At 45.0% G+C, this 27,368-nt stretch overlaps 2 protein-coding genes across 4 annotated transcripts in view; both read left to right on the top strand.

Annotated features, from left to right (window-relative positions):
* The first annotated feature begins 126 nt into the window (after nt 1–126).
* BCL7B (BAF chromatin remodeling complex subunit BCL7B) lies at nt 127–17,798 on the top strand. 2 transcript variants are annotated; one of them, XM_045786208.2, is made up of 6 exons: nt 127–348; nt 3,037–3,112; nt 13,150–13,246; nt 15,415–15,585; nt 16,356–16,435; nt 16,710–17,798. In XM_045786208.2, the coding sequence occupies exons 1-6, from the start codon at nt 257–259 to the stop codon at nt 16,800–16,802; spliced, it is 609 nt and encodes a 202-aa protein (XP_045642164.1). In that variant the 5' UTR covers nt 127–256; the 3' UTR covers nt 16,803–17,798. The 2 variants fall into 2 exon arrangements, with proteins under 2 accessions (XP_045642164.1, XP_045642165.1); XM_045786209.2 differs by lacking the exon at nt 127–348 and adding an exon at nt 584–870.
* A 7,412-nt stretch (nt 17,799–25,210) lies between these two features.
* Nucleotides 25,211–27,368, top strand: part of BAZ1B (bromodomain adjacent to zinc finger domain 1B) — a 61,677-nt gene continuing 59,519 nt past the window's right edge. For both annotated transcript variants that reach the window (XM_045786211.2, XM_045786210.2), the window contains exon 1: nt 25,211–25,637. In XM_045786211.2, coding sequence (XP_045642167.2) covers nt 25,531–25,637 — 107 coding nt within the window. In that variant the 5' untranslated portion in view covers nt 25,211–25,530. The remainder of the gene's footprint in view (nt 25,638–27,368) is intronic.

Below are 27,368 nucleotides of genomic sequence, written 5' to 3'. Positions count from 1 at the left end.
GCGCACCCCGGCCAGCTTGCGGCCGAGGGGAGTCCCGGGGCGCCCAGGGAGGGCCGCCCGGGGCGGGGCGCGCAGGCGCGCTGAGGCCTCGAGCCCCAAGAGGCGGGCGGGTGCGCGCGCTTCCTCGCGCACGCGCGCACGGAGGGGGCGACGGCCGCGGTGACGCTGCTGCGGTGGGCGGGCGGCGGCGCGTGAGGCGCGCGATTCCCCGTGTCTTGGGAGCAGTGCCCCGGCCCCCGCCGCTCCCGCTGCCGCCATGTCGGGCCGGTCGGTCCGGGCCGAGACCCGCAGCCGGGCGAAGGACGACATCAAGAAGGTGATGGCGGCCATCGAGAAAGTGCGGAAATGGTGAGGGGCCGGGCCCGAGGGTGCCGGCGGGGTTGCCGGCCCAGGGCCCAGAGGAGCGCGGGACTGGCTGGCTGGGTGGGAGCCGACCGGCAGGCGCTTGGGGGGAGGGGGGAGCGGGAGACGGCGGGAGGAGGGTGTAGCTCGCGTCGGCGTGAGGTCAGAGGGCGCGCCGGCTGCCACCAATCAGGGGGTCGCCCGGCTCGCGGGCCCGCCCACCTGCCCGAGAGCCGCGCGTCTCCCGAAGGGGCTGCTGGCTTCCGGCAGCGCTGGGGCTGCAGGCCCTGCCTGGCACGCCGGACCCCGCGGCGGGCTTCAGGAGACTTTCGCGTTCTGAACTGCCCGGTGTAATAGCCAACAATCTCTGGGGGTTTCCCGCTGGCCAGACAGAGCGCTCTACGTGTTAACTCGTTTTAAGCTCGGGGAGAGCTTCTCGCTAAACCTACTTGTCACGAGAGCAGGCGTGGTCATCGGAATGAAAACCCCTCTCTTTCCCGCAGTACTGGCCCACACGGAACCAACTGGGTAGGCTTTTTTTTTTTTTTTTTTTTTCTTTTGGTGCTGCGAGTTTTTGGTGAAAGAGTCCAGACCTACCCTTATTTGGAAACGGCTTGTGTAATGTTCATTGCAGGGCCGGTTGACTGCCTATTTTGTATCAGGAACTCCAATCATGATCACATTAAAGTTTAACAGCCAACTGTTTGCTTCAACTTCTTGAATCCTTTTCTCTGGCTGACTACTAGTAATAGTTTTAAAGCCCACGTAGGGGTTAGCTCCCAACAAGTTCCTTATCTCGTTGTATATAAGAGTTTTATATGTAGTTGGGACTCCTAAATATTAGTTAAATAATGATTTTTTGCCCCCTCCAAATCTAATCCTCTAGGGTTTTGTTGTGAAACCTAAGAATCACCATGCCTTTCTCTTCTGACCATCTCTGCCCACCGCCCCCCTCCCCCCCCCCCCCCAGCAGCCTAGGCCAGATGACCATCGTCTCTCACCTGGAACTCCTAGCTTGCTTCAACTCTTGCTCCATTTCGCAGTCCATTCATCACATTGCACTCAGTGTGATTTCATTTTTCTCAAGTGTGAATCTTATCATAGCACTCCCCTGCTATAGAAACAATGATTCAGTGACCTCTTCTTGCTCTTAGGTTAGAGACCAAAGATGGTCCTTGCTGCCTCACCAGACTGTCTCAAACTGCCCTCTTTCTGGGGGTTGCTGGTCGTTTTTCAGCTGGAGCCACATGCTGCCTGACATCCTCTACCCTCTCTTCCTTCTTGCCTAGTTAACTCCTAGCTCTGCATAAAAATTGCTTTCTTGAGGGACACCTTTCAGGATCCCTAATTTAAATCAGTTCCCCTTCATAGAACTTTCCACAATTGTATTAGATTGAATCATAAGACATTTACTACATTTGACTTTTTAACTTAACAGAAGTGGCAGTTTGATCTGGTTAAACCTAATGATTAGGTGACTATGAAATGAGTTGTTTGATGTCTGTTTCCAATTGGAGCGAGGCTCTGTGAAGCTAGGGACTGTACATCTTGCTGCCTGTGTGCCCAGGGTCTAGCATAGGGTCATGTATAGTATTTGTTGAATATATGAGGACGTGGGGTGGTCTGTCCAGGAATTAATTTCAGTTTCCTAAGTTTGTAGTTGATTCTTTCTGTTTGCTGAACAGCATCATCAATATCAGCAGTCACAACAGTTACTTTTTTTGCTTTTTTGTAACCTCACATTTAGACATTCAAAAGTCATACTTCCGGCTCCCCAACTCTGCTTGTCCATAATCTGGTCCTCATTCAAGAATGTCACTTGCATTTCCCCAAATGGGGGCAATTTTTTTTAGGCTTAATTTTTTTTAAGGCTTATCTCAAAAGTAAGTTTCTCTGTAAGATAAAACCTTAAAGCAGTCTTTGCGTGGCTCAGTCATAACCTCTTTCAAAAACTAGTGTAAGACTTGGAAGCATCCTGTCCTGCACCTGCGATTATTTCTAAATGGAATCATGTTTCAACATAGAGTTACACAGGAGTCCTAAGAATTCTCTTTCTATGCTATAGCCCAGTCTTACTGTCTTTCAGCCTTCTCAACTTCATCACTTCAATGTGTCACAGTGATGTCCTTAGTTTTTTATTGCTTTGTGCTCCTATATAGGACCATATCTTATACATTCTTTATCTCCTGTAAGGCTTTGTATAGTAGGGTTTTATAAATATCAGTGCACTTGAATTAATTTTTGAAAAATAAGAAGTAATGCCAGGTAGATACCTCAGTGTGAAAGTGTGCTGGTACTCAATATGGGTGTAGTCTGTGAGGTAAAAAGGGCTTTGGTACACTGAGAGAAGGCAAGTAGAAGGTTCAGAACCAAAGGAATTTGGTAGTGAAGTGTTTCTGGAAGAGATGATTTTGCAAGGTAAGGTATGGGTATAATTTGATGGAAAGGAAGTATAGAAGGCGTTTAAGATTGAAGGAGCTTGGGGCACCTGGCTGGCTCAGTTCGGAGAGCATGTGACTCTTGATGTCGGGGTTGTGCATTTGAGCCCCACTTTGAGTATAGACATGACTGAAATAATAAATTTAAATTTAAAAATTTTTTAGAAGATTGAAGGAATGGTCTGCTGGGAAGTAGAAAATCACATTATGAACAAAAAAATCTGTTTCATTATTTATCGGTTTACTTTTCTTTCAGGGAGAAAAAGTGGGTGACTGTGGGTGACACTTCCCTTAGGATATTTAAATGGGTTCCTGTGACAGACAGCAAGGAGGTAAGTGTGGAAGAAAATCAAAACAACAAAAAGGTACTGTTTACTTCCTTTTGTTCTTTCCTTGATTGTCTCTTAATTATAAAGGAATTTATTTCCCAAAATTGAGTTGAAAGTACGTTAAGGCGCTCTGTGTGGTTGATCCATGCAAAGCCTCTCTTACTTTATTATTTCCCCCCTTTATTCCCTTTTCTTAACCCATTCCTTTTTTCTAAGGCTTGGTGAACCACAGCTCAGGCCTGCTCCTTGTGGTTGTCGATATGGTTTTATTGGAACACAGCCATGCCCATTGGATTCCTTATTGTCTATGTCTGCTTTTGAGTTACAGTGGCAGAGTTGAGTAGTTGCCATAAGACCTAAATACCTGCAAAGCCTAAAATATTTCTTATTTGGCCCTGTAAGAAAAAGTTTGCTAACTCCTGCTCTTATCTGAGTAGCTATCTACTATAGTGTATTATATGTATTTTATATGTATATATACTTTTCTAATTCCTCTTCCATGGGTTTATGTGGATAGCTGTGTATTCTTGAAAAATACATAGCATTGGGGCACATGGGTGGTGCAGTCAGTTGAGCGTACAACTCTTGGTTTCGGTTCTGGTCCTGATCTCAGGGTTGTGAGATTGAGCCCCACGTTGGGCTCTGCACTCAGTGTGGAATCTGCTTCAGATTTTGTCTCCCTTTCCTTCTGCCCCTCCTGCTCATGCGCTGTCACTCTCCCTCTCTTTCTCTCTCTCTCTAAAATGAATAAATAAATATTTAAAAAAGAGAAGGAAAGAAAAATACATAGCATTGTATCATGTTTGTATTTTAAAATTTATAGAACATTGTGCTAAAAACTTGTTTCTTTTCTTTTGTTCAGCCTTGTTTTTGAAAACTGCCCACGTTTCTGTAATTGTCAATAGAGTTACTACCTTTGATTCTTGCATTGTATTCTCTTATATGCAGTGACCACATTTATCTACACCTTCCCTGAGTGATGAACACCCAGATTCTCCACCTTTTTTCCATAATTGTTTTCAAAAAGCTCACATATAAAACACATACAGAAAAGTATATAAAACATAAATGTATGGCATAATGAGGAAACATAAAGCTAGTACCCTTGTAAAAACCACCCGGGTCAAAAAACAGATCATTCCCAGCTTCCCTAGCGACCTCTGTTTGACTCTTCCCAGCTTTCCCTCCCTTGCCAAAGGAAGTCTCTCTCCTACTTTTCTTCTCTTATCACTTCTCTACTCACTTGTAAAAACTTTTAACTTTTAACTTGTTAACACTTTTAACTGTTTATATAAACAGCATCATAAAGTATCAATTTTTGTGTGTCTTGCTTTTTTTGCTCAGTATTATGTTTGTAAAATTCATCCATGCTGTCTTTGGAGCCATTTGTCCCTTTTCCTTGCTGTATGGAATTTTATTATAGGCCTGTACCATGATTTACCTCTCTAATCGTCCTGTAGATGGATACTTGGGTTATTCCCAGTTTGGGGTAATAGGAACAACGCTCATGTGAATGTTCTTATTTAGTATATGGGCCAGCAAATGCGTGGTTTTTCCTAGGATGTGTTCCTAGGAGTGGAATCGCTGGGTCTTAGAGTATGCATATGTTGACCTATAGTAGCTAATGCTAAACTGTTTCTCAAAGTGACTATACCAGTCCGTATTCCCACCAGAAAGAGGAGAGTTCTCATAGCTCTGAATCCTCATCTGCAGTTGGTATTGTTACAAATCCTTTATTGATTATATACTGTCCAAACCTTTTTCCAGTCCACGGCTTGCCTTTGTACTTCCTTTAGGCTGCCTTGAGTCACAGAAGTTGTTAATTTTAATGTAGACAAAATAATTAATCTTTTTCCTGATAGTAGTACTTTTAAATATCTTAAAATCTTTTCCTTCTTTGAGGCCACAAAGGTAATCTTCCGTATAGTCTTCTACAATATTCAGTTCCCGTTCATAACAAACACACCTGGCATTGATTTTTGTGTATTGTGAAGTAGGGGCCCCGTTTCATTTTTTTCCACCTGGATGTGCATTTGTCCTAGCACCACTTATTGAAAAGACTGTTCTTTTCCTCCCGCTCTGTAGAGCCACCTTTGTCATATTTCAAGTGTCTGAATATGGGTCTGTTTCCGTGTGTTGCCTCCAGTTTTTTGGGAGCACAGATGACTGCAGTGGACATCCCGTAAACTATTTTTCTGGATGACTTGTGGGGCAGATCCCCAGGAGTGGGATTGCTATTAAGGGTGTACATACCAGTTGTGCGCGCTCTCTCTCTCAAATAAATAAGTAAAATCTTAAAAAATCAAAATAAAAAAACAGCTGCTGCCCGATCTCTCCCCAGAAGAGCTGCACCAGTGTAGTTAGTACACTTCCCCAGGAGTGCCAGGGGCTTCCCATTTCTACAACTTCACCAGCATTTGATCCTATCAGTCCTGCCAGTCTGCTAGATCTCTGTTTATTTTACATTTCCCTGATTGCTTGTGAGGTGGGTGATTTCATTTCTTCAGGTTTCCATTCGGATCTGCCTTTTTTTTTTTTTTTTTAAGATTTTATTTATTTATTTGACAGAGACAGCCAGCGAGAAAGGGAACACAAGCAGGGGGAGTGGGAGAGGAAGAAGCAGGCTCCCAGCAGAGCAGGGAGTCCGACGTGGGGCTCGATCCCAGGACCTTGGGATCACGCCCTGAGCCAAAGGCAGACGCTTGGCTCTGCCACCCAGGCGCCCCTATTCAGATCTCCTTTTTATCCATTTAAATATCCTCTTCTCTGATTTCTTTTGCATATTTTTGTATTGGGTTTCCTGTCTTTACCTTTCTGACTTGCATGGATTCGTTGATATCCTAGATACAGAAAACTCTGGTCAGATTTGTACCTTGCAGATACCTTTGACATGTCACCTGTCTGATAACTTTGTCAGTAATAAGCCTTTAATTTTTTTGTGTGTCAAATTAATCAGTTTTTTCTTAAGGGTTTTGCTTTTTGAGTCTTGTTTCAAAATTATTCTCCACTGCATGGTCCTAAAGAACATCTCCATCTCCTGTTATGTTTTGTATTTGGAGTAAGGAATCTAATTTTAGTTTTCTGTCATACAGAGAGCTGTTTGCTGTATTACTATTTACTAAATAACCTGTCCTCTCTCTTCTGATTTGTGATGTCATCTCTGCCGTGTGCCGTATTCGTATCTAGATCCGTTTTTGAGTTCTCCATTCTGTTTTGTTGTTTATTTCCTCCTGGGCCAGAGTGGCTTTTATTTATAATAGTATATTAAATTATATTAATTTATATATAATTTATACTAAATTATAGATTTAATATTAAGTAGGATGAATTTTCTCTCTTGCTGTAAGTTTTTGGAAAGATAGCCTTTATCAAAATAAAAAGTCCCTTCTCTTTTTAGTTTTCTAAGATTCATTAAAATTTATGAGTAGATGTTGGACTTTATCCAGCTGCCTTTCCTGCATGTACTGAAATGTTCATGCGATTTTCCTTTCTAATCTGTAGTGTGTTAATATGGTGAATTATATTAATAAAGTTTCTGATATTGAAACTTTTACATTCTTTCATGCCTAAGAGAAATTCTACTTGGGTATGGTTTCTTTTTCCCCCCATAGAATCTAGTGTTTAATTCACAGATATTTCATTTAAGGTATTTGCATCTGGTTCATGAGTGAAATTGGTCTATAATTTTTTTTATTCTACCTTTACCTTGTTATGGTATTAAGATTACATTCGCCTCCTAAAACAGTTTAGGCAATTTCCCCTCTTTTGATTTCTAGAACAACTGGTATAAAATGAGAAGGTTTGGTAGAAGTCACCTTTAGTACTTTCTGGACCTTTGGTGGAGAGATGTTGATTATCATCATCGTAGCTTTAATGGTGATTGATGCATTTAGGTTTTCTCTTTTTTTGGTACTTATGTTGCATTTTATATATTTCCTAGAAATTTATCCATTACAGATAGGCCATTGGTTCTTTAATAGGGTTCAGTGCTAGGTCCTCCCCTTTCTTCATTTTCCCAGTTGTGTTTAGAAATGAGGCAGGGCACTTTTTGGTTGGCCAGTAATGCTAAACTTTTGGCAGTGCATGACTCAGTCCTGTATAATGAGGAATTAATTGGCCTGTTCAGATGCCAGCAATACCCTGAACACTGATCAGAGTTTTCACGTGTTGGTATGTAGTTATTCGTGATATTCTTAGGTACTTTAAAGTCTCTGTATATTGGTAATTATTTTACCTTTCCCACATGTTATTTGTGTTTTTTCCATAATATGATCTGGTTTATTGTCTCTCCTTAAGTGTTTGTTTAGGGGCACCTTGGTGGCTCAGTCCTTAAGCATCTGCCTTCGGCCTAGGGCGTGATCCCAGCGTCCTGGGATTGAGCCCCATATCAGGCTCCCCGCTCCGCGGGGAGCCTGCTTCTTCCTCTCCCACTCCCCCTGCTTCTGTTCCCTCTCTCGCTGGCTGTCTCTCTTTCTGTCAAATAAATAAATAAAATCTTTAAAAAAAAAAATCAATGAAGTGTTTATTTTAAAAATGTTATGGGCACCTGGGTGGCTCAGTCAGTTATGTGTCTGCCTTCAGCTCAGGTCATGATCCCAGGGTCCTGGAATCAAGCCCAGCATTGGGCTCCTTGCTTCTCCGACTCTCCCTCTGCCTGATTCTCCCTCTGCTTGTGTGTGCGTGCGTCATCTCTCTCTCTCTGTCTGTCAAATAAATAAATAGAATCTTAAAAATAAATAAATAAAAATGTTGTAATTTCTGTTGATCTTTTTTTTGTTTGGTTTGTTCTCTATTTCATTAGTTTTTGCTTTTATAATTTACTTTTTTGTTGGGTTTACTCTGTTGTTCTTTTACTAGCTCCTTGTATTGAAGTTAGCTCTTTTTTTCTAGGGTTTTTTTGTTTTTTTTCGTGTTTTGGGTTTTTTTTTTTTTTTTTTTTTACTCCTTCCTTCCTCCCTCCCTCCCTCCCTTCCTCCCTCCCTCCCTCCCTCCCTCCCTTCCTTCCTTCCTTCCTTCCTTCCTTTTTAAAAGATTTTACTTATTTATTTGACAGAGAGAAAGAGCACAAGTAGGGAGAGGAAGAAGCAGGCTCCCTGCTGAGCAAGGAGCCCGATGCGGGGCACAATCCCAGGACCCTGGGATCATGACCTGAGCTGAAGGCACACGCTTAACCAACTGAGCCCTTTTTTGTATTTTTTTAAAGTTTTATTTATTTAAGTAATCTCTACGCCCAACGTAGGGCTTGAACTCACAACCCCAGGATCAAGACTCACTCGCTCCTCCGACTGAGCCAGATGGGCACCCCTTCTTTTTTAAAAAATACATTTTGCTTTTGGGGCACCCAGTTAGCTCACTCTGTAGAGCATGTGACTCTTGATCTCAGGGTCGTGAGTTGGAGGCCCACATTGGGTGTAGAGATTAGTTTAAAATACATTTCACTTTAGTCTTCTCCCAAATTTTGACATATACGAATGTCAGAATGTCATGTATGGTGTAACTCAGTTTTAAGTTTTTCGTAAGTTCCTCTTTGGTTTCTTCTTTAATCCAAAGTTTATTTAATAGAATGATTTTTTTTTCAGTATATGTGCTGCCAAAGTGAGCACTAATAGAATGATTTTTAATTTCTCGGTACATGAGATTATTTTTTAACTGTCTTTTAAAATTGTACTGATTTTATTGAATTGGTAGGATATTAGTTCTTTGGGATTATTGGGGCTTTTTTTGTGATCTGGTCTGGTGCGTGATTGATTTTTGGGCCATTCACTTGTGATTAAACCAAACGTGCTCTCTAGGCATGAAATTAAACAATGAAGCGTTTATTATGTTATCCAAATCTTCTGTAACTTTGCTCATTTTTTGTATGTCCTGTTACGTTTCTGAGAAGGGTGTGTGAGGTTGTTGATGTTTGCGTCTTCATAGCGGATGAGTCCCTTGTTACGAAGTATGTATTTATGATGTGTTTATATGATTATGCCATTATTATTATGTCATCTTGGCCTGTCATTCGTTCTACCAGTATATAATGTCCTCCTTTGTCACTTATAGCCCAAACTTCTCACATTCAATTTTGTTTGATATTACAATTTCTACCCTGTCTCCTTTTGATTTACTTTTAATTAGTGTGTCTTGAAATTCTTTTTTGTCACCCGTTTCATTTTTTTTTTTGTTGCTGTTATTGGATGTATTAGCATTAGGTTTCGCTGTGGGTGACAGAAAACTCAAAATAGCAATGGTTTTAAGAAGTTTATTTTACTCTTAGTCCTTAAAAGCATGTAGTCCAGGACTGGTGTGGTTCTGCTGCATAAGTCCCCAGGGGCCCAGGTTTCTTCCAACCTTTCTACTCCCCCCCCCCTTTTTTTTTTTTAACTTTGTTAGAGAGTAATGACTATTAATTTTAGTTTAACATACCATAAAGTTTACCATCTTAACCATTTTTTAAGTGTACAGTGTATTTTTTTTATTTTTATGTTTCAGTGTACAGTTTAGTGGTATTAAGTACATTCACCTTGTGCAGTCAATCTCTAGGCTTCTTCATCTTGCAAAACTAAACTCTGTACCTGTTAAGTAACTCCCCATTCCTCTGCTCCAGTTTTGACCTTGTATTCTAAAGTCAAGATCCAGCCATTCATTCTACACATTTAGGCTCTAAGTAGCAGAGGAGTAGAAGGATGGGCAGATAGAATTTTCATAAGAATCTCCTAGAAATTGCCTCAGGACATATGTACTTACTATGTGTGTTTGTAATAGCTTTATGACATCTAGTGGTCAGGAAGGCTAGGGACGTGTGACCATCTAAAAATTCTATTAATATGGACAAGGATTTTTGCCATAATGTGCTCTTTTTTTCTCCCTTTGCCTCATGATGGCTAGGCCAGTTTTTCTCGTTGATTTGCAAGTTCTGCATTCTGTTTTCATTTTTCTATTGCCTATCTCTAGCTTAATAAGACATACTTAACTATTCTTCCCTGTCAATGCATAAAGTTTTATCAAAATCTGCATTTACCCTTGGAACTTGGTAACACCCATAACACATTTTAACCACTTCTCCTTCACCCCTCTGACACTTCCATCCCTACCCTGTCCTTAGTTTTGACTGGAATTTCAGATCAGATATTCAGTTCAGATATTTCAGTTTTTACAGATGTTCCTTGTTTTAGTCATTGCTTAGTTAGCGTGAATGTTACCGATTACATGCTCTTTTCACTTATTTATTAGTGCCTTCTCCTAGATTCATTTCTTTTCTTGTTGCAATATATCCTTTAAGAGTGTTTTGTCAAAGAGAGCTTTTGTGGAGAAAACTTCTGAAAGTATCTTTTTACTCTTGAAAATACTTTTGTTTCATTTTTATGTTTAACTGATGATTTTACCTCCATCCGAAATTCTAGGTTTTCTTTCAGCATTTGGAAATTATTACTCAATTGTTGTGCTTCTGGTGTTGCTATTGAACAATCTAGTGTCAGCCTAATTCTTCTTGATTCTTTCTAGGTGGTCCTCTTGTATTCCGGGAAACTTCTAGAATGTCTTCCCTGTCTTTGCTCTCCTAGGACTTCTGTACTAATATCCTGTGATGTTCCTATCTAGCTTCTTTATTTTTCCTTTTCTTATTTGTTTCATCTCTTCATTCTTTTCTCACGTATTCTGATTTTTCAACCCAGTTTTTGCTCGTTTTCAGCTGTATCTATTTCTGCTACTCGACTCATTCACTTAATTTTTATTTTCAACAATTACATTGTTCATACCAAATTTCTTCAATTGGTGGGTCTTCAAAACAACTGTCCAGTATCCTTATCTTTCTGAGGAGACTTACCTCTGCCTTTTTTTTTTTTAAATCATTTTCTTTTTCTTTTTTCCTTCTCTTCTTCTTTTTCTTTTTCTTTTTTCTTTTTAGGGAGAGAGAACACCACACACAAGAGGGGCAGGGGTGGGGGAGAGAAGGACAGAGGGAGAGGGAGAGAAAGAATCCTAAGCAGGCTCCGTGCTCAGCCCTGAGCCCAAAGGGGGGCTCAGTCTCATCACCGGGAGGTCGTGACCTGAGCCAAAATCAAGACTCGGACACTCAACCAACTGAGCCACCCAGGCACCCTGAGACTTACTGTTTCATCTAAATTCTGTGTCCTCTTAGTCTCCTTCTTCTGGTATAGCTTATTCAATTTATTGTCTTTAATGGTGCTTGTTTCTTCCAGTGTCTGGCTAGTTTTTTCTGTGCACTCATTTTTTATTCCCTGGGGACTCTGAGCTGCCTTGGCTAGCAGGATGTAACTGAGGGAGGACGTAAGCCCAGGCTGTGGTTTTCCTTCCTCTCTGTGGATTTAGGTCATTGGGTGAGCTTCAGGATTCAGCCTTTCCCTTGCCCCCCTCCCTCTTCTCCTCCCTCCCGGGGAAATCCCTAGTCCCAGTCTTGCAGGTGCTACTTCTGTCTGGGAGCCGCCATACTTCCTTGTCACTGCCAGCCCCAGGGAGCTGGTGGGTGAAGGTTAGGGCAGCTCTGGAGCCACCCTTGATTTTTTTATCCAGTCCTGGCTCTAGTGGTGCCATTACCCACAAGGGCCAAAGGTCAGGCAGGTAAATCTCTTGGGCATGTGAATGAGGAGTTGGGGGGCACTGGTAGAAAGCGCCTCCCCACCCCAACCCATTTCTCACATGTAAGCCTCTGACCCTTTCCTAATTCAGATTCTCCCCGCCCGGGTCCCAGCTTCCTTTGTCTCCCAAGGGCTTCTCACAGTGTTTGCTGAGGCCCCTCAGTTATCTGCCCTCCAGTGGTCCATGGTAGAGTGCCATCTACTAAGGTATTAGTATAGACCTGCTAGATTAGGAAAATGGGAAATGATCAAATTGCTGAAGAAGAAGTGGGAAGGATCCAAGAGAGTGGGACGTCACTGATGAGAGTAGATCGGCACAAAGTCCATGCAGTGTACATTTGAAAGTTTTCTGTGGGGGCGCCTGGGTGGCCTAGTTGGTTGGGTGTCCAACTCGATTTCCACTCAGGTCATGATCGCAGCGTCGTGGGTTGGAACCCTACCCTGGGCTCTGCTGCTCAGTGCGGTGTCTGCTTGGGATTCTCTCTCCCTCTCACCCTGCTCCTCCCCCTGCTCAAGCGCATGCTCTCTCTCTCTAAATAAATAAATTTTTAAAAACCGTGTTTATGTAGCTTCTGTGGTTAAATGTGAAGTGTAATTGCATTAAATCATGTCTGCATATGAAAAAAATGAAGAGAAATCAGTACATGAATGTGTGCAGTTGATTCATTGAAGAGAGAGGATTGAGAGTTATTAATGAAAATTAAATGCATGTATAATAAGTAGACGTGTATAAAAACTATAAATTAGTAAACTTGAGATTACCCAGATTTAAACGTTTGGCTGTTGGGATGCTGTCATCTGGAAATGTTTGGATGGATTTATTTTCCTTCCTTTGGGCTCATTTCTTGCAAGCTAGTGCTAACCTTCGCACTGTGTTTCCTCACGCGTTTGACCTACATCCTGCTTGAAGGAAATGATGTTATAGGCAGAGGTAGACATGGGGTGACCATTCTGAATGGATGGTCAGTATCAAGCTAGCAGGGCCCCTTTGTCCTGTCACTGCTCACGTTACATATAAAGCGACTCCTTCCTGGCTCCAATCAGAGGCCCATTTTTCCCCTTTTTCCTGCTGTGCTACCAAAACAGGAATCCTTCTTAAATGAGTACTCTGTATTTCTCTTCCATCCATGTAGGGGAGGGTGGGATAGAGCATTCTGCTCAGGACGGAAAGCAGAAGAGAACCACAGGGAGCTCTAGTGGAAGCCTGTGTATCTGCCTCTCACTTCTGAGTCATGATATTAGCCGTCAGGGTCCATTTTACAAGATAGAGAAGAGACACTGAGGCTTGGGGACACCTTGTCCAGAATTCTGTTGTTTCTTGGGTCCTGGATTCTCACACTGTTGTCGTTGTTCCTGTTCGGTCCTAATCCAGACCTCTGTGGTGTCTCACATAACACCCTTCTCCCTCTCTGTGGGTCTCCTGCTTGGCTCTGTCATATTCCTCTTTTTTTCCTTTTCTAGAAAGAAAAGTCAAAATCGAACAGTTCAGCAGCCCGGGAACCTAATGGCTTTCCCTCTGATGCCTCAGCCAATTCCTCTCTCCTTCTTGAATTCCAGGGTGAGTTGCATCCATATGTCTTCCTTGCAGGAAAAGCAGCACTTAGATGGACCTGTTAATAACGAGAAGAATAGTTTCACGTGTCACTTCAGTGCCTGCTGTTCTGCTGGTGTCTTGCTGGCACTTTACATCAAGTCTTTTCATTTAAACCTCACAACAGCCCTGCAAGATAGATGATCGGAGCTTCATTTTCCATTTAGGGAAACTGAGGCTCAGAGAGCTGAAGCTCTGTATCTCAAGGTGCATAACCAGGAAGTGACAGACCCCATGTTAGGTCCTGGCTTTCTGGATCAGAAGCTCTTTTCTTTAGATGGTATGTTTTCTGATGATAGAGCCTTAGAGTAGGCCTCCCAAGGCTGGGGCCTCTTCTGCCCACTTTTAGCAAAGTTCCACCTCCCTGAATCAGTCTTTAGTAAGTGTCCTGCCTGTGTCGGCACTGCAGTCCCAGTACTACCTTCATACCTGCGTTGGTGGCTGCTGCTCAGAAGGACTTGAACTTGAGCTTCTTGTTTTTATCCTTACCTCAGCCTGTGATGTAAAGCAGGCAGTAATCATCAGCCCTGTCGAAGGAAGCCGATGCTCAGAGAAGAAGTATTTGCCTAAGCTCAAAAGTGACAGAGCTTTATTCTTTTTATAGTAGAATGCTGCTTCCCTTTTAGTGTAGAAGGTCCCGGTCTTTGGAGTACTGAAGACTAGAAAGGGCTTATGATTATCCCTTTGGAACAAGACTGGGAGCGTGCATGTATCCCCTCCCCACCTCTCCCCCAGCCCCCCAAGGTCAGTGAGTATGATAGAGGAAGGGGAATACAAGGGAACAGTTTTCTAGCTATGTGTGGGTTGTCTGATAATCGCAAAGCTCTGGGAGACATGAGGTTCCATTTCCTCAGTCTGGCCATCACCCCCTCTCTTTCATTCAGTGAACATTTAATGAACTCCTACTGTGTACCGCACTGGAGATCCCAGGACAAGTAAGCCACAAAACCTGCTTGCACAGAGTGTAATGGAAGGAAATTGGTGTATAAAATAATGAGTGTAGGTGTGCGTAGGATACAACAGGAGTGTAATAGAGAAGGTGGTCATTTCCACCCAGGGGAGCCTGGGACACAGGGCTGCACGGAGGAGGTGATGCTGGAGCTGAATAGTGGTCTGTATCGGGGCTTTCCAGGAAGACTGGAAAGAACGAGTCCTACCAGACACCTGTGCGTGAGTCTGCGCGACTGGAGCCAAGGCTTGCGTGTGGAAGATCAGTGGGCAGTGAGCCCGGAGACCAGGAAAGATTTTGTAGGTTGTGGTAGGGCCATCTGTGTCTGCCCCAGGGAAGCCCTGGAGTTTGAATTGTCTCCTTAGGGCAGCAGAGAACCACGGAAGGATTTAGAGTGATCGCTCCGGCGATGGTGTGAAGTACAGGTGGGAGGACAGTCGGAGGGCTGTTGCAGGAGGCCAGAGAGGAGGAGGCCTGCCCTGAGGTGGCAGGAGAGGAAGGAGTGAACAAAAGGGATGTCAGAGCAGTAGGATGGGTCAGGTTTGGTGACCAGCTGCTTTGGGTGAGGGAGAGGAAGGAGTTTGGACTCCTGAGAGTCCAAACTTAGGTTTAACTTAGGTGGCGACTTGCAGCCTTCAGACACACTTTCCCAGGTGCGAATTTCTGGGTCCTTGAGGCAGTTAGGTGGAGCCTGGGCCGCTGAAGGACATGTGTGAGCACCTCCAGATACCACCACCCTCCTTGAGATCGCCAAGAAGGCCGGGCAGATTTTAGCATTTTCTCCACGTCCTGTGTTGTGAGAAAGGTTGAGAGGCGCAGCTACCTCACTCCCTTCCACTGGACAGTCAGAAAATAACAGGTCCAAACTATGGTCGGTGGGAAAAAAGCCTATCCTGACCTTCCTGAAATATAAATGTTACATAAACTTAAAGATTTCTGGCTGCATCTGGTCCTTAGAGTATATGTTGTGAAATGGAAAACGTTTAAATTAATCAACTTAGACTGCTGATCATTTGCCCTACCTTTGTTTGTTTGCCTTTGGCTCAGGGGACATCCGAGCAGCGATCATTGATTTGGTTGTGCCCATGGCTGCCTAAGGAGACACCAGGCGCTTGGCTCTGTACCGAGTTACTCTCAAGAAACATTACTACTCTCAGCTGTTGCCTTTGTCATGTTTGGTTTTCAGATGAAAACAGCAACCAGAGTTCTGTATCTGATGTCTATCAACTCAAGGTGGACAGCAGCACCAACTCAAGCCCCAGCCCCCAGCAGAGTGAGTCCCTGAGCCCAGCACACACCTCTGACTTCCGCACAGATGACTCCCAGCCCCCCACTCTGGGCCAGGAGATCCTCGAGGGTGAGTCGCAGTTGACCCAGGACGAGCATCTTGGAGGGGCCTGTACTCTTGAAGTTTGTTTTCTTTAGAGGAAGAGGTTAGAGAAGGTGGCTCTGGCCTGACAACCTGGAGCCATTTGTTAACAGTTTGGGCTTTTTTGGGGAAGGGTTGTGTTTTCCCCTCTCACAGAATGAAAGGAGAAAGCAAGCAACATAATCCAGCGCCAGGCTCTGTGGAAGGCACTTTTCATCTTCGGTGCCTGGTATAATTCTCTCCAAAACCCTGTGAAATAGCAGATGTTCTCTCCATTGTACAGATGAGGAAGTGGAGTCTTAGAAAAGTTAAATTGCTTGTCCAAGATCGAATAGCTAGTTACTGGTGGAACCGGATGTCTCCAGTTTCATGCCTCTGACTTCAGAAATTATGTTCTTTGCATTGTATCCTGCACATTTCTTCTGATAACATATATTGATTCTCCAGCCAGTGTTGCCCCTCACCAGTGTGCCTCCACAGAGCTCCTAGAGAAGTTCCCCCAGCTTGAGTCCGATTCCACAGGAGTCGCCTGCCTCAGGAGGCCGTGCAGTTATACTGATCTTGCTGCCTTTTTAAAAAAAAAATATATTTTAAGAGGGGCGGGTAGAGGGAGACAGAGAGTCTTAAGCAGGCTCCACATGGAGCTTGACATAAAGCTCGATCTCACGACCTTGAGGTCACGACCTGAGCTGAAATCAAGAGTTGGATGCTTAACCCACTGAGCCCCCTAGGCGTCCCTGACCTTGCTGCTTTTTCAGAGCCCTCCCTGCCTGCCTCAGAAGTTGCTGATGAACCTCCCACCCTCACGAAGGAAGAACCTGTTCCACTAGAGACACAGGTAAGGAACCACTTTGGGTTTCCCAGTTTCTAAAAAAAAAAAAATGGGGGAGGGGGGACTCTTGCTGTGAATTGGACCTTATAGCCTTGAACATAGGGTGGGAAGTCAGTAAGGGAAACTGGTGTCTCCAGGTTATAAGGTAGGGGAAGAAGTTTGTTTATCTTCAAGAAGGTTGCAGGTGGGCTTCTGGGTTGTAATTAGGGTGGATGGGAGGTTCTGGTAGAGATGGGGGAGGGGGGGCCCTATTATAATTTCGTAGTCTGACTGCTCCTAGGTTGCTGAGGAAGAGGAAGACTCCGGTGCCCCACCCCTGAAACGCTTCTGTGTGGACCAGCCCACAGTGCCGCAGACAGCATCAGAGAGCTAGCACCGTCCTGGCGCCCTTCGCCTCCTGGCCCCCTGCCTCTATTTATTGCATTCTGGTTCTGGCCGTGCTTTGTTGCTGGGGTAAGGGCAAGCATTGGGGTCCAGAGCCTGCACATAGGAGCCTTCTGGGCTGGAAGGTTGGACATAGGACTTGGGGCTGTAGCATCATCTTCCCGTCCCTGGAACCTGTGTCTGGTTGCTCCTGAGAAGAAGAGCAGCCATGTCTTTATTGCACCCCAAGTAGGCTGGAGTATCAGCCATGGCAAGGTTCATCTGTCACCTCCAGGTAGCAAGCAGTCTCTGCTCCAGAACCTCTGGACTGAGCTGCTGGCACTTCTACAGGAGGAAAGAGATGTGGAAGGCACCCTCTGGAGAAGAGAGTGCCTAGCTTACTTGAACTTGAATGGAGACTGTAGATTCATGAATTTTCCCATCCGGCTAGGGGCCTGTAAGCTGCTGGTGGAGAAGGCCTGGTAAAGACTTTGGAGGGAAGGGAAGGGCTCTTCTCTACACAAGGGCAGAAAGGTCTGTATAGGTTTCCTGCTGTCCTGGCACTTCTGCCCATTCCTGAGGTTATCCTGCCTCTCATGGGCTCTCCAGCTGCTGACAGTCCTTTGTCCCCTGCTGCAACCATCCTCTTCCCCCAACACACACACGCACACACACACACACACACACACCAGAGCTTTCCCTGTTCTCACCTGTACATTTCATTCCAGCATCCCCTGCTCCTGCTACGGTCCCCTGCCTCCTGCCACAGACTGCCCCAGCAAGGATTTGAGGTTCTGACAACAGTACCCATCCCCCACAGTACTCCTTCAGCTCAGACTTTCTAGAAAGTTCCCTCTTCTTTGAAATCTGCATGTTTAATTGAACTTTGTGATTTTATTTTTTGTTCAAAAAAGTTTAAGAAAATGGAAATGGGCAACAGTGAGTGAAGACATATTTTAGCACTGAATATCAGAATATTTTTAAAATTAAACTATTTGAAATACGTCTTGTTGGTATTTGAGTGCTTCATTCTTGAAGGTCGTGGGGGCAGGGGCTAGTGGGGTGTGGTGGCTGAGTGCCTGCCAATTGTCTTACTCCCACAAAGGGATTTTCTGATATAAATGATTTGGAGACCCCCTTTGAAGTTGTCATGTAGTCTGATTTATATTTCTGTTCCTGTGTACAGTGAATTCAGCCAATGTGTGTTTGCTGTGGCTCCAGGTCCTTAGGAGGCATTCGTGAATGTTTTTTCTTTTTTACTTTTTTATATTGTGGTAAAATGCATATAAGCTAAAATTTACCATCTTAACCACTTAAAAGTAATACAGCTCAGTGGCACTAAGTACATTCACAATATTGTGCAGTCATCACACAGAGACCAGGAATCCTGTCCCTCAGGAGACAGTCAGTCTGGCGAGGGAGTAGACCTCTACGTAGAATGTCCTAAAGCATAGTGTAGTAGGTGCTGGAGTGGAGCCCATGAAGGAGCATGTGGGATGATGAAAAAGATGTAACAGAAACCATCCTCTTCTCTTGTTGACTGCCACTTTAGCACCACTTCTGGTTAATATTCTAAGAAACCAGGCTAGTAATCTCCAAAAGCATCCTAGAATCTTGATAGGGTAAGGGTTAGAGAAGAAAAAGAGAAGAGGAAGCATAGAGCAATGACCACTAGTTACAAATAATTAAGAAAACTGCCTCTGGGTATCAGTAGGCCCAATGCATATGCACATTTGAATTGTTAAGAAAAATAGATATGAGCCCGCCAACTAAATTCATTGAATATGGATAAGCACAAAAGAAGATCAACAGAGCTCGATAGATTTTGCACAGGAGAACTTTGGAGTATGGAAAAGTTGAAGGCATGGGAGCAGATTTCCATGCCTCGGTTCTTGGTCATCTTGGAAAACGGCATTGATTTTACAAATATTTGTTTCAAGTGTATTCTGGCTTCTCTATGTAAAGTACAACTGGTAGACAGGTGTCTGCCTTTCAGGATCTTACGGTCTGGTGAGGTAGAGAAGATAGACAGGAGTAGGTGCCACAGTGGGCAGAGAAGGTAGAGGACTGGGAGGGTCCAGAGAAAAACCTGGAGGCTTTGAGATCACAGAAGGCTTACAGATGAGGTAGCAATCGAGGCTGGGCCTTGAAAATGTTCTCTGGTTATAAGGAGAGACCACTTGGGGCAGGTATAGCACGGGCAAACAAATGGAGACAGCGAAGCACGGTGTCAAGTGTAGGGAGTAACCAGGGAATTGGGTTACTATTTTCTCCCAACTTTTTGAGACACTTCAAAACTACAGAGAGCTGAAAAAGATAGTTCAATAAACTATGTCTACCCTTCATCTAGATTCACCGATTATTAACATTTGGATCTCAATACACGTTTTTTTCTTTCTTTTTGGGGGGTGGGTGAGTGGATGGGTGAATTATTTGAAAGTAGATGGCTGTTTTTCTGACACTTTAGCCTTGAATACTTGAGTGTGTGTATCCTAAGAACAAGGACATTCCTCAACATGACCAGAGTATCACCATCATACCCAAGAAATTTAACAATGTTACAATAATAGTATTTAATATGAACATATTTAAATTGCCCCAACTGTCCCAATAATAGTAGTAGTTCCTTTTAGCCCCCATCCCCAGACCCAGGATCCAATCCATTCATTGCATCTAGTTCTCAAATTCATTCATTCATTTATAAGATTTTATTTATTTATTTGATAGAGTGAGTGCACAAGCAGGAGGAGCAGCAGAGTGAGAGGGAGAAGCAGACTCCCTGCTGAGCAGGGAGCCCAATATGGGGCTCGATCCCAGGACCCTGAGATCATGACCTGAGCCAAAGGCATATGCTTAACAAACTGAGCCAACCAGGTGCCCCTATTTATACATTTTTAAAGATTTTATTTTAGAGAGCATGAGCAGGGGGAGGGTCAGAGGGAGAGGGACAAGCAGACTCCCTGTTGAGTGTGGAGCCAGATGCTGGTCTCCATCCCAAGACCCTGAGATCATAACCTGAGCCAAAACCAAGAGTCGGACGCTTAACTGAGCCACCCAGACGCCCCTAGTCTCCTTTTAGAACCTTCTTTTGGAGGTGGATGGATAAGTGTCTCTCGTGTCATTAATATTTTCGAAGGGTCCAGGCAGTTGTTTGTAGAATGTCCCACAAACTGGATTTATCTATTTTCTAAGGATTTCAGGTGAAATGTTTTTTGGTTAGAATACTACAGAGGCGATACATATATTTCATTGCCTGTATCAAGAGAAAGGTTGTCCTCTTGTCTCATTTTTGGTAATGCCGAGATTGATCATTTGGCTAAGGTGTCTGCCAGACCTTCCCACCTTCAGGGCGCTTTTACATAAATAATCTGTTGGGGGGGTGATAATCTTAGACCATTCACTTAGACCAGTGATTTTAGTATCCATTGATGATCTATTTCTGAATCAGTTACTTCACTGGAGTTTGCAAAATGGTGAGTTTTCTAAATCTTTCTACATTCATTCATTGGCAGCCTTCTGTAGATAACAGATTTCCCTTCTCTCCACTTCTCTCTCTCTCTTCCTCCCTCCCTCCCTTTCTTTCTGAATATTACTACAGGCTCATGGTTTCCCCTTACATTCAACGTGTTAACAATCTGTTGCTGTCATTTTTTTCAAATGTTCAAATTGTCCCAGATTCAGCCAGTTAGAATCCCTTCCTGCTGGCTCTTGTGGCCTTTTGACATGTCCCCATCACTATTTGAGCACTTCCTTACTTTCAGGCACAATGTTCCTAACTCACTTTGAACTTTGCCAGCCCCAGTCCTTTTTCCCAGGAGCTCTGGATCCTTTTAGTGGGGAATGTATTTAGAAACCTAGACAAACCTGTGTGCCTGGGTGGCTCAGTTGGTTAGAAACCTTGATAAACCTAGTTTACTGGAGTAGAGGGTTCAAGGGAAGTAGTAGAAAGACGGAGGACAGATCCTGGTGGGCTTTAAAGTCCCGGCCAAAGAGTTTGGTTTTACTCTGTTGGCTTTAGGGAGACAACCATTGAAAGCCAAGAGCAGGGGAGTGATTGCAGTGTGCAAAATGCCATGGAGGGGAAAGAGCAGGTGGGGCACAAGTTGGAACACGTAGGTTTCCATGTATTGAGAGGAGACTAGAGTTCTGTCAGTTTAGGGATGGACTGGTGACAGGTACATAAAAAATGAATTGAAAAACAGGCTGAAGCAAACCAGTGAAAACAAAAGAAGGAAGGAAATGTGAGCAGCCCACCACATGCATCACCGGAATAATACATAATCATAAGTTATACAGTGAATAGTGATTGAACCGATTGCAATAATTATTTTGGGAATATGATCGTGTGCGTGGTGTTTGTGGGGGATGTAAGAAGGTTATGTCCTCATCTTCCATTCAAGAAAAGTCAGCAGCTAATACTAAAACTGAGAAGCCAAAAAATAGCAACATATATGTTTAGAAATTTGAAGGTAAATATTAGCGGAAATAGCTGTTAACCTTAAAAATAAAACTGCTCTTTATTTTACCAGCAAAAATGGGTTTATTCAGGAATAGAAAATTGCAATTCAGAATACACAGCTCATAGCAAAACCATAGGCAGGTCTACAGAACAAAGCAGAGGAAACCTCCTTTATAGACGAAAGGGAGAAGTTGGGAAGGCTGTTATAAACAAGTCCATTGGTGGAAACTGGGAGTTGGAAGTGTAGTGGCTTCTCATTGGCTGAGTGCTGACTCTCTCATTGGCTGGGCTGTTGCTGGGGGAGGAGGAAAGCTTTCTTCCTCTTGCTGGGGTAGTAGTAACGTATGGGCTTCTTCCTGTTGGGTGCGCAATTTACCAGTCGTAAGTTGTGAGAGCTCCCCCTTCTGGCCTCCTGATTCCATTTTAAATGAAGTTACCTTTTACCAATTTTAACGCAGCTTAACAATTTGAAAATGGATGCTTGAGGGAGCAGGAAGTGCATGGGGGAGAGTGCCCCACGGCTGCTTTTTGTAAAACTATTTGTTGTTGTTGTTCAAAGTACATTTATATGTTTCCTTTTGGGAACTACGTTCATTTTACCATTATAAAGATATAACTTCAATGTAGTTTAAAACATTTTAAAAAGAGGGGCACCTGGCTGGCTCAGTCAGTGGAGCATGTGATTCTTGATCTCAGGGTGGTGAGTTCAAGCCCAATGTTGTGCGTAGATCCTACTTAAAAAAAAATCAAAACATTTTAAAAGAAGAAAGTCATTATAGTTTTGGCCAGAAATAATAAAGGCCTGAAGTAGGATGTTGTGGGGATGGCAGGAAAGGGATGGTTCAAGATTTTAGGCAGGTAGAATTGACATTATCTGGTTGACCCTGTGGCTTTGGAGCTTAAGAGAGGTCAAGCCTGAACCTGTGAGGTTGTGAGTGGGGCACTAATAGAAATGAAAACCATCCAGATAAAGCAGGTGATGGAGGGAAGGAAGATGGTGAGACTGTGGGTTTGGGATGTTTTGAGTTTGAGGATCCAACAGGACAGGGAGGAAAAGACCAGCTGGAACCGTCTGAGCAAGGGTTTGTGTCTGCATCAATGAAGGCGGGGTGTGTGGCAGGGCACAGGTCCACATGACACAGACCACAGAAATATCCTGCTGACTGAGCTCATGTCCTAAAACTACCCAGTGGAGATCCGCGTAGGGAAATGTGCTATACTTCTCTAGATAGTCTTATTCCTGCAGCTAAGTACCCATAGCTGACCTGGAGCAGTAGAAGCTTTGGTGCAGATACCTGGAAACTACACATTTTAATCTCTGCCCTTTTTTATTAACTCGTTTATTCAAACATTGGGAAAGAAAACACATTGAACAACGAATTTTGCTACAATTATGATTTTAAAAAAACCTTGAGAGTTTAGTGAAAGCAGATGTGGGCTGCAACAGTTGGGAAAAGGCATTAGGAAGTGTGGGATTTAGATGCCCAGAGGAGAAAAAAGTACATTTCCGGCAATGGGTAGGAATAGAGCTAATGAATTCTGGGAATGAGAAGGAAGTAGTCCACTTGGGGGCTTGCTGGGTCAAGAGCTTGAAGACTGAACAGGAAGAGTAAACTCGGAAGAGTTTTGTCTGCAACAGGAGTCAACGAAAATATTAGAGCAGGAAACCGATAGTTACAATAACTTTGTTCCACTTCTTTTCTTTCTTTTTGAAAAATTTTTATTTATTATTTTTTTAAGTAAGCTCTACGCCCAATGTGGGGCTTGAACTCGTGACTCTGAGATCAAGAGTTGCATGCTCTACCAACTGAGCCAGCTAGGTACCCCCAATTCTCCCATTTTAGATCTCTGCTTTACCAACACCAGGACTGGGTTCTAGCCTAAGAACCCAGGTGGTTCTTGTGGCCCCAAGTGCTGAAATGATTATGGCCCCTATTCTCATGTGAAATGAGGAGCTTTTTTTGAAATACCGAATTTTCCCAAAATGTGTTTTTTTCTGTTTTTGGAGTCCTTACTCTGTGTGTAGTCAGCTGTTAGGTATCTGGTCCTGCAAATGTCCATCCCATTAGTCAGTCACCTAGTCTGTGCCTCTCAAATCTGTCCATCTTTCTCCCTTGACTTTATTACTTTTGGGTCCCTTGGTATCCCTGCCACAAACTACTACGGTTCCTTCTAATGGGTCACTCCAAGCATCACAGGCTGTGACCGGGACGCTCCCTTCCTTTGCCACTCTCATCTCTTGATATTTTCCACCTCAACACCCCCGAAGATTTGGGTATGTTGTCCCGAATTTACCGAGTTGACCCTGCTGCTCCTTCTTTTTTTTTTTTTTTTAAAGATTTTATTTATTTATCCGACAGAGATAGAGACAGCCAGCGGGAGAGGGAACACAAGCAGGGGGAGTGGGAGAGGAAGAAGCAGGCTCATAGCAGAGGAGCCTGATGTGGGGCTCGATTCCATAATGCTGGGATCACGCCCTGAGCCGAAGGCAGACGCTCAACTGCTGTGCCACCCAGGCGCCCCCCGGCTGCTCCTTCTGCCTAGAACGTTCGTCTCTCATTTCTCTGCCTAGTGAAGTGCTACTTATCTTTTCACAATCAACTCAAATGCCCTGTCCTCTGAGGGTGCTCCTAATCCTCCGAGAAGAAATGGCTACCACAGGAGGATGCCCTCCCTTCTCTGCTAGGTGATCAGAGGAGGCTCCGTAACTATGGCATCTGACCTGGAACTTAGGTTTTACTTGGGGGGATACTTCTTACCTCAAGATGAGAAGAAATGGGAGAAAAGGGCCTGGCACTGGCACACACCACGGCTTTCAGGGACACCTCGCAGTCTAGCCCTGTTCAAGAACAGGCTGGGAAGGTACATTCTGAGGTCCGTGAAGATCTTTGGACCAAGGGGGACGATTTAACAGGGAGAGAATTATGAATGAGTGTGTTTTGGGTGTACTGGATAGCCAAACACACTGTGGACCATGTGGGTGTAGTCGGCTTGGAGAAGCAGCTGGACTGTCCTCACTCTCCAGGCCATTAGTGCTGTCTTCCTACCAGTGCCCTTTGTACAGCACTCATCACAGGACTATCCTTACTTGGGCCTCTTATTTTTTCAGGGCAGGCTCTTACTTTTTTCCCTCTGAAGCTCCCAGTACGAGCCCTGAACACTGGAGGTGCCAGCAAAGGCTACTTGAATTAATGGATGTATCTTTAATACGTACGCCATTTAATACATTTTTCCAAAGAAGCTTCTCTATTATCTTTTCCACCAAGCCGCTAAAAACAAACATCATACTAACATCCAGGTCTCAACCACTTTCTCTTCCAGAAGAAGTTAACTTTGGGGTGAGCAATGCTGAGGTTCCAGCTGTCCTTCAGTCGAACCTTCGCGTGGATTAGGTCTTGGGTTTCTTCCCGCCAACCCCTCCTCCCTTCCGCCCCACCCGCGCATCCCCGGGCGTGGCCGAGCGCGGCGCCTTTAAGGAGGGGGCGGAGCACAAGTGGAAAGACAAAGCCCCTGGCCGCGCGCTCCCCCTCCCCCTCCGGCGCACCACACGGACAGTGGTGCCCGGATGTCGGTGTCGCCGTCGGTGACAGATGGCGCAGTGTCTGTATATGTTAAGGGGCTTCTCTGGCCTGACCTCTTTGAATTCCAAGCCTTTCGGTCCCCCGCAGTCCCCCATTTTCAACTCCGCCGCTGGAGGCCCGCAGGCCTGTCACCAGCGCTTACATAACGTGACCTTTCACCTCTTCATACTGCCCTCTAGTGCGCTGCAACCCAACTACGCGGCCGGGAAAGGGGGCGGGACCCAAGCGTAGAGCGGCGGCTCCCCTGAGCCAATAGACTGTGAGCGCTGATCAGCTCTCCGCCTATTGGAGCATTCGCCACCGGCGCCACAGGGGAGCAAGTTAGTGTGTGCGCTGGCCGGGCGGGGGGAGGAGGGGAATCTCCCGCCATTTTTCAATAATTTCCTCCGGTGCAGCTGAGGAGGAGTCGTGACCGCCGAACGCAGGGACCCGTAGCGAAGGTTGGGCCGGAGGCTGCGGGGCGGCGCAGCGGTGTGCGTGGGAGTTCCGTGTCCTTGCGTCCCGTTGCATGGCCCTCGCGCGTCCGCGCCAGCACTGAGGGAGCCGAGTTCGCGCCGCCCTCTCACCCCTCCCCTCCCCCACCCCACCCCCGGGAGCCAGGCGCTCGCTCCGGGCCGCGGGGGCCTAGTGTTGCGCCGCGGGCTCTCCGAGGAGCCGCCACCTTCCGGGCCGCCGCCTCCGCCGCTGCCACCGCCGCGATGGCGCCGCTTCTGGGCCGCAAGCCCTTCCCGCTAGTGAAGCCGCTTCCCGGCGAGGAGCCTCTCTTCACCATCGCGCACACTCAGGAGGCCTTCCGCACCCGGGAGTATCCTTTCCAGCCTGGCCGCCCGGCCGCCCGCGGGGTGGGGCGGGGTGGGCCGGGGGCTCGCCGGGGCCGGGCGGGCCGCGCAGCCCGCGCCTGTGGCAGCTGTCAGCGCGCCGGACGCCGGCGGGCCTGCATCCCGAGCCGGAGCTCGAGCCCGCCGTTCCGCGGGGTGGGGGCGCGGGCCGGCCCGGAGCCCCGCGCCCACCATCCTTTCCCCGGCTCCGCACTTTGTCCCCGGGCCTCGCTTTCGAGGAGCGGCCCCCTGCCCCCGGGTGGCTTTAGGCCCGAAGTACGAACGGGAGAGGGCTTTCCCTTTGCTGCTTTTTCTTTCTTTTTAAATTAAAACCTTCAACTTAAGTTTTTGAAATTGTACCCACGCGGCCTCGTGATCCGGCTTGTGCAAGATTTTTTTGTGCGTTTTACCCGGATCTCCGCGGGGGCTCTTGTGTTTTTCTCCTCCCGAGAGGAGACTTGAGGCTGGTGATGAACTGACAAGATCGTGAGGCACGTAACCAAGAACGAATTTCCAGACTTAGGGGAAGGGGAAGAAAAAGTTATCTTGGAGGAGCTGATGCCTGCCTTTCCCGGCACGCGCAGGTTTGAAATGCTGACGATTTAGGAGGAGATCGGTATTTGTTTTTCAGTGAACATTTAAAAAATACGAAGGCATACTTAAAGTTTTTATGTTGTGTTTTAGGACTAGGAGACTTTTAAAGAAGACGCATCCTCTTTTCTAATCATCGTTTAAGTTTCCTTGCACAAGCTCAGAGTCTTTTAGTTGTATGACTTTATTTACTTTTTTCTTATATGGATGCCAGATGAGTCCTTTTTGAAGCTTAAGTGTAAAAAAGAAGTAGATTTCTGAATCATGCCTTCTTTAGTGTATGGAAAGCTTCAAGACTGAAGGCCATTATATTATTGAGTTTCATCAGCCCTTTTCCTTTGGAAGAACTGGATTTCTTAGTTTCTGTTTGCTTGCTTGCTTCCGTATGGAAGGAAGTGCCTATGTGAGCGATGTCATTTGATTTCATTTCTCTTTGATCTTTAATATAATCTTTTACAAGATAACCTCATTTTCATCTTGTTCGATGCAGTTTGTGGATTTGGGTGTTTACATACAAAGGGACCTGGAAAGTGAGCCTGTGCTGTAGGAAGGCTCTTGGAGAGAGAGCTACAGCATCTTGTAGTTGAAATGGATCTTGGGGATGGTCAGGTTCTCCTGCGTTGTTTGCCAAGTGGGCCCACAGGGTTGAGGTTGACTTGTTAAAGGTCAAACACTGAAATGATGAAAGTCAGGGGTAGAATGCAGTGCTTTTCTACCCTATCACGTAAGTAAATCCGGAAAAGAAGGCAACTTCTGTGTCAGTTTGTGGTGTGAGGTAAGGTGCATTTCAGGGAGGGGTTCAGGTGGTAATCTGGTTCTTTTTCTTGTCCTGTTAGGACTTTTGGAAAGCTTTGGAGAAGTACTCCAATTCCACTGAATACAGCATTATTGTAACAGTGTCCTACTTTTTTACTTTTGTTTTTTGAGATATTTAAAAATGTCAGTGGGGTAAAAAAAATTACTGTGGGAATCTGCCATATCCTTTTCAAATGTTATTTAAATACCATTTTTTGAGCACTCGATGGGTACTCACTAATATTGTCAGATGTTTATTTTTCATGTCTGGTTCTAGTGTAGTAGAAGAAACACCCAACAGAGACAAGTTCCAAGTCTGTGATAGGTATTGA

This window comes from Ursus americanus, chromosome 2 (genome assembly GCF_024610735.1).
Source record: "Ursus americanus isolate L20-20 chromosome 2, mUrsAme1.1.p, whole genome shotgun sequence".
NCBI classification, from domain to species: Eukaryota; Metazoa; Chordata; class Mammalia; order Carnivora; family Ursidae; genus Ursus; species Ursus americanus.
Note: the sequence above shows the minus strand (reverse complement) of the source record. Positions and strands in the feature narration are given on the sequence as shown.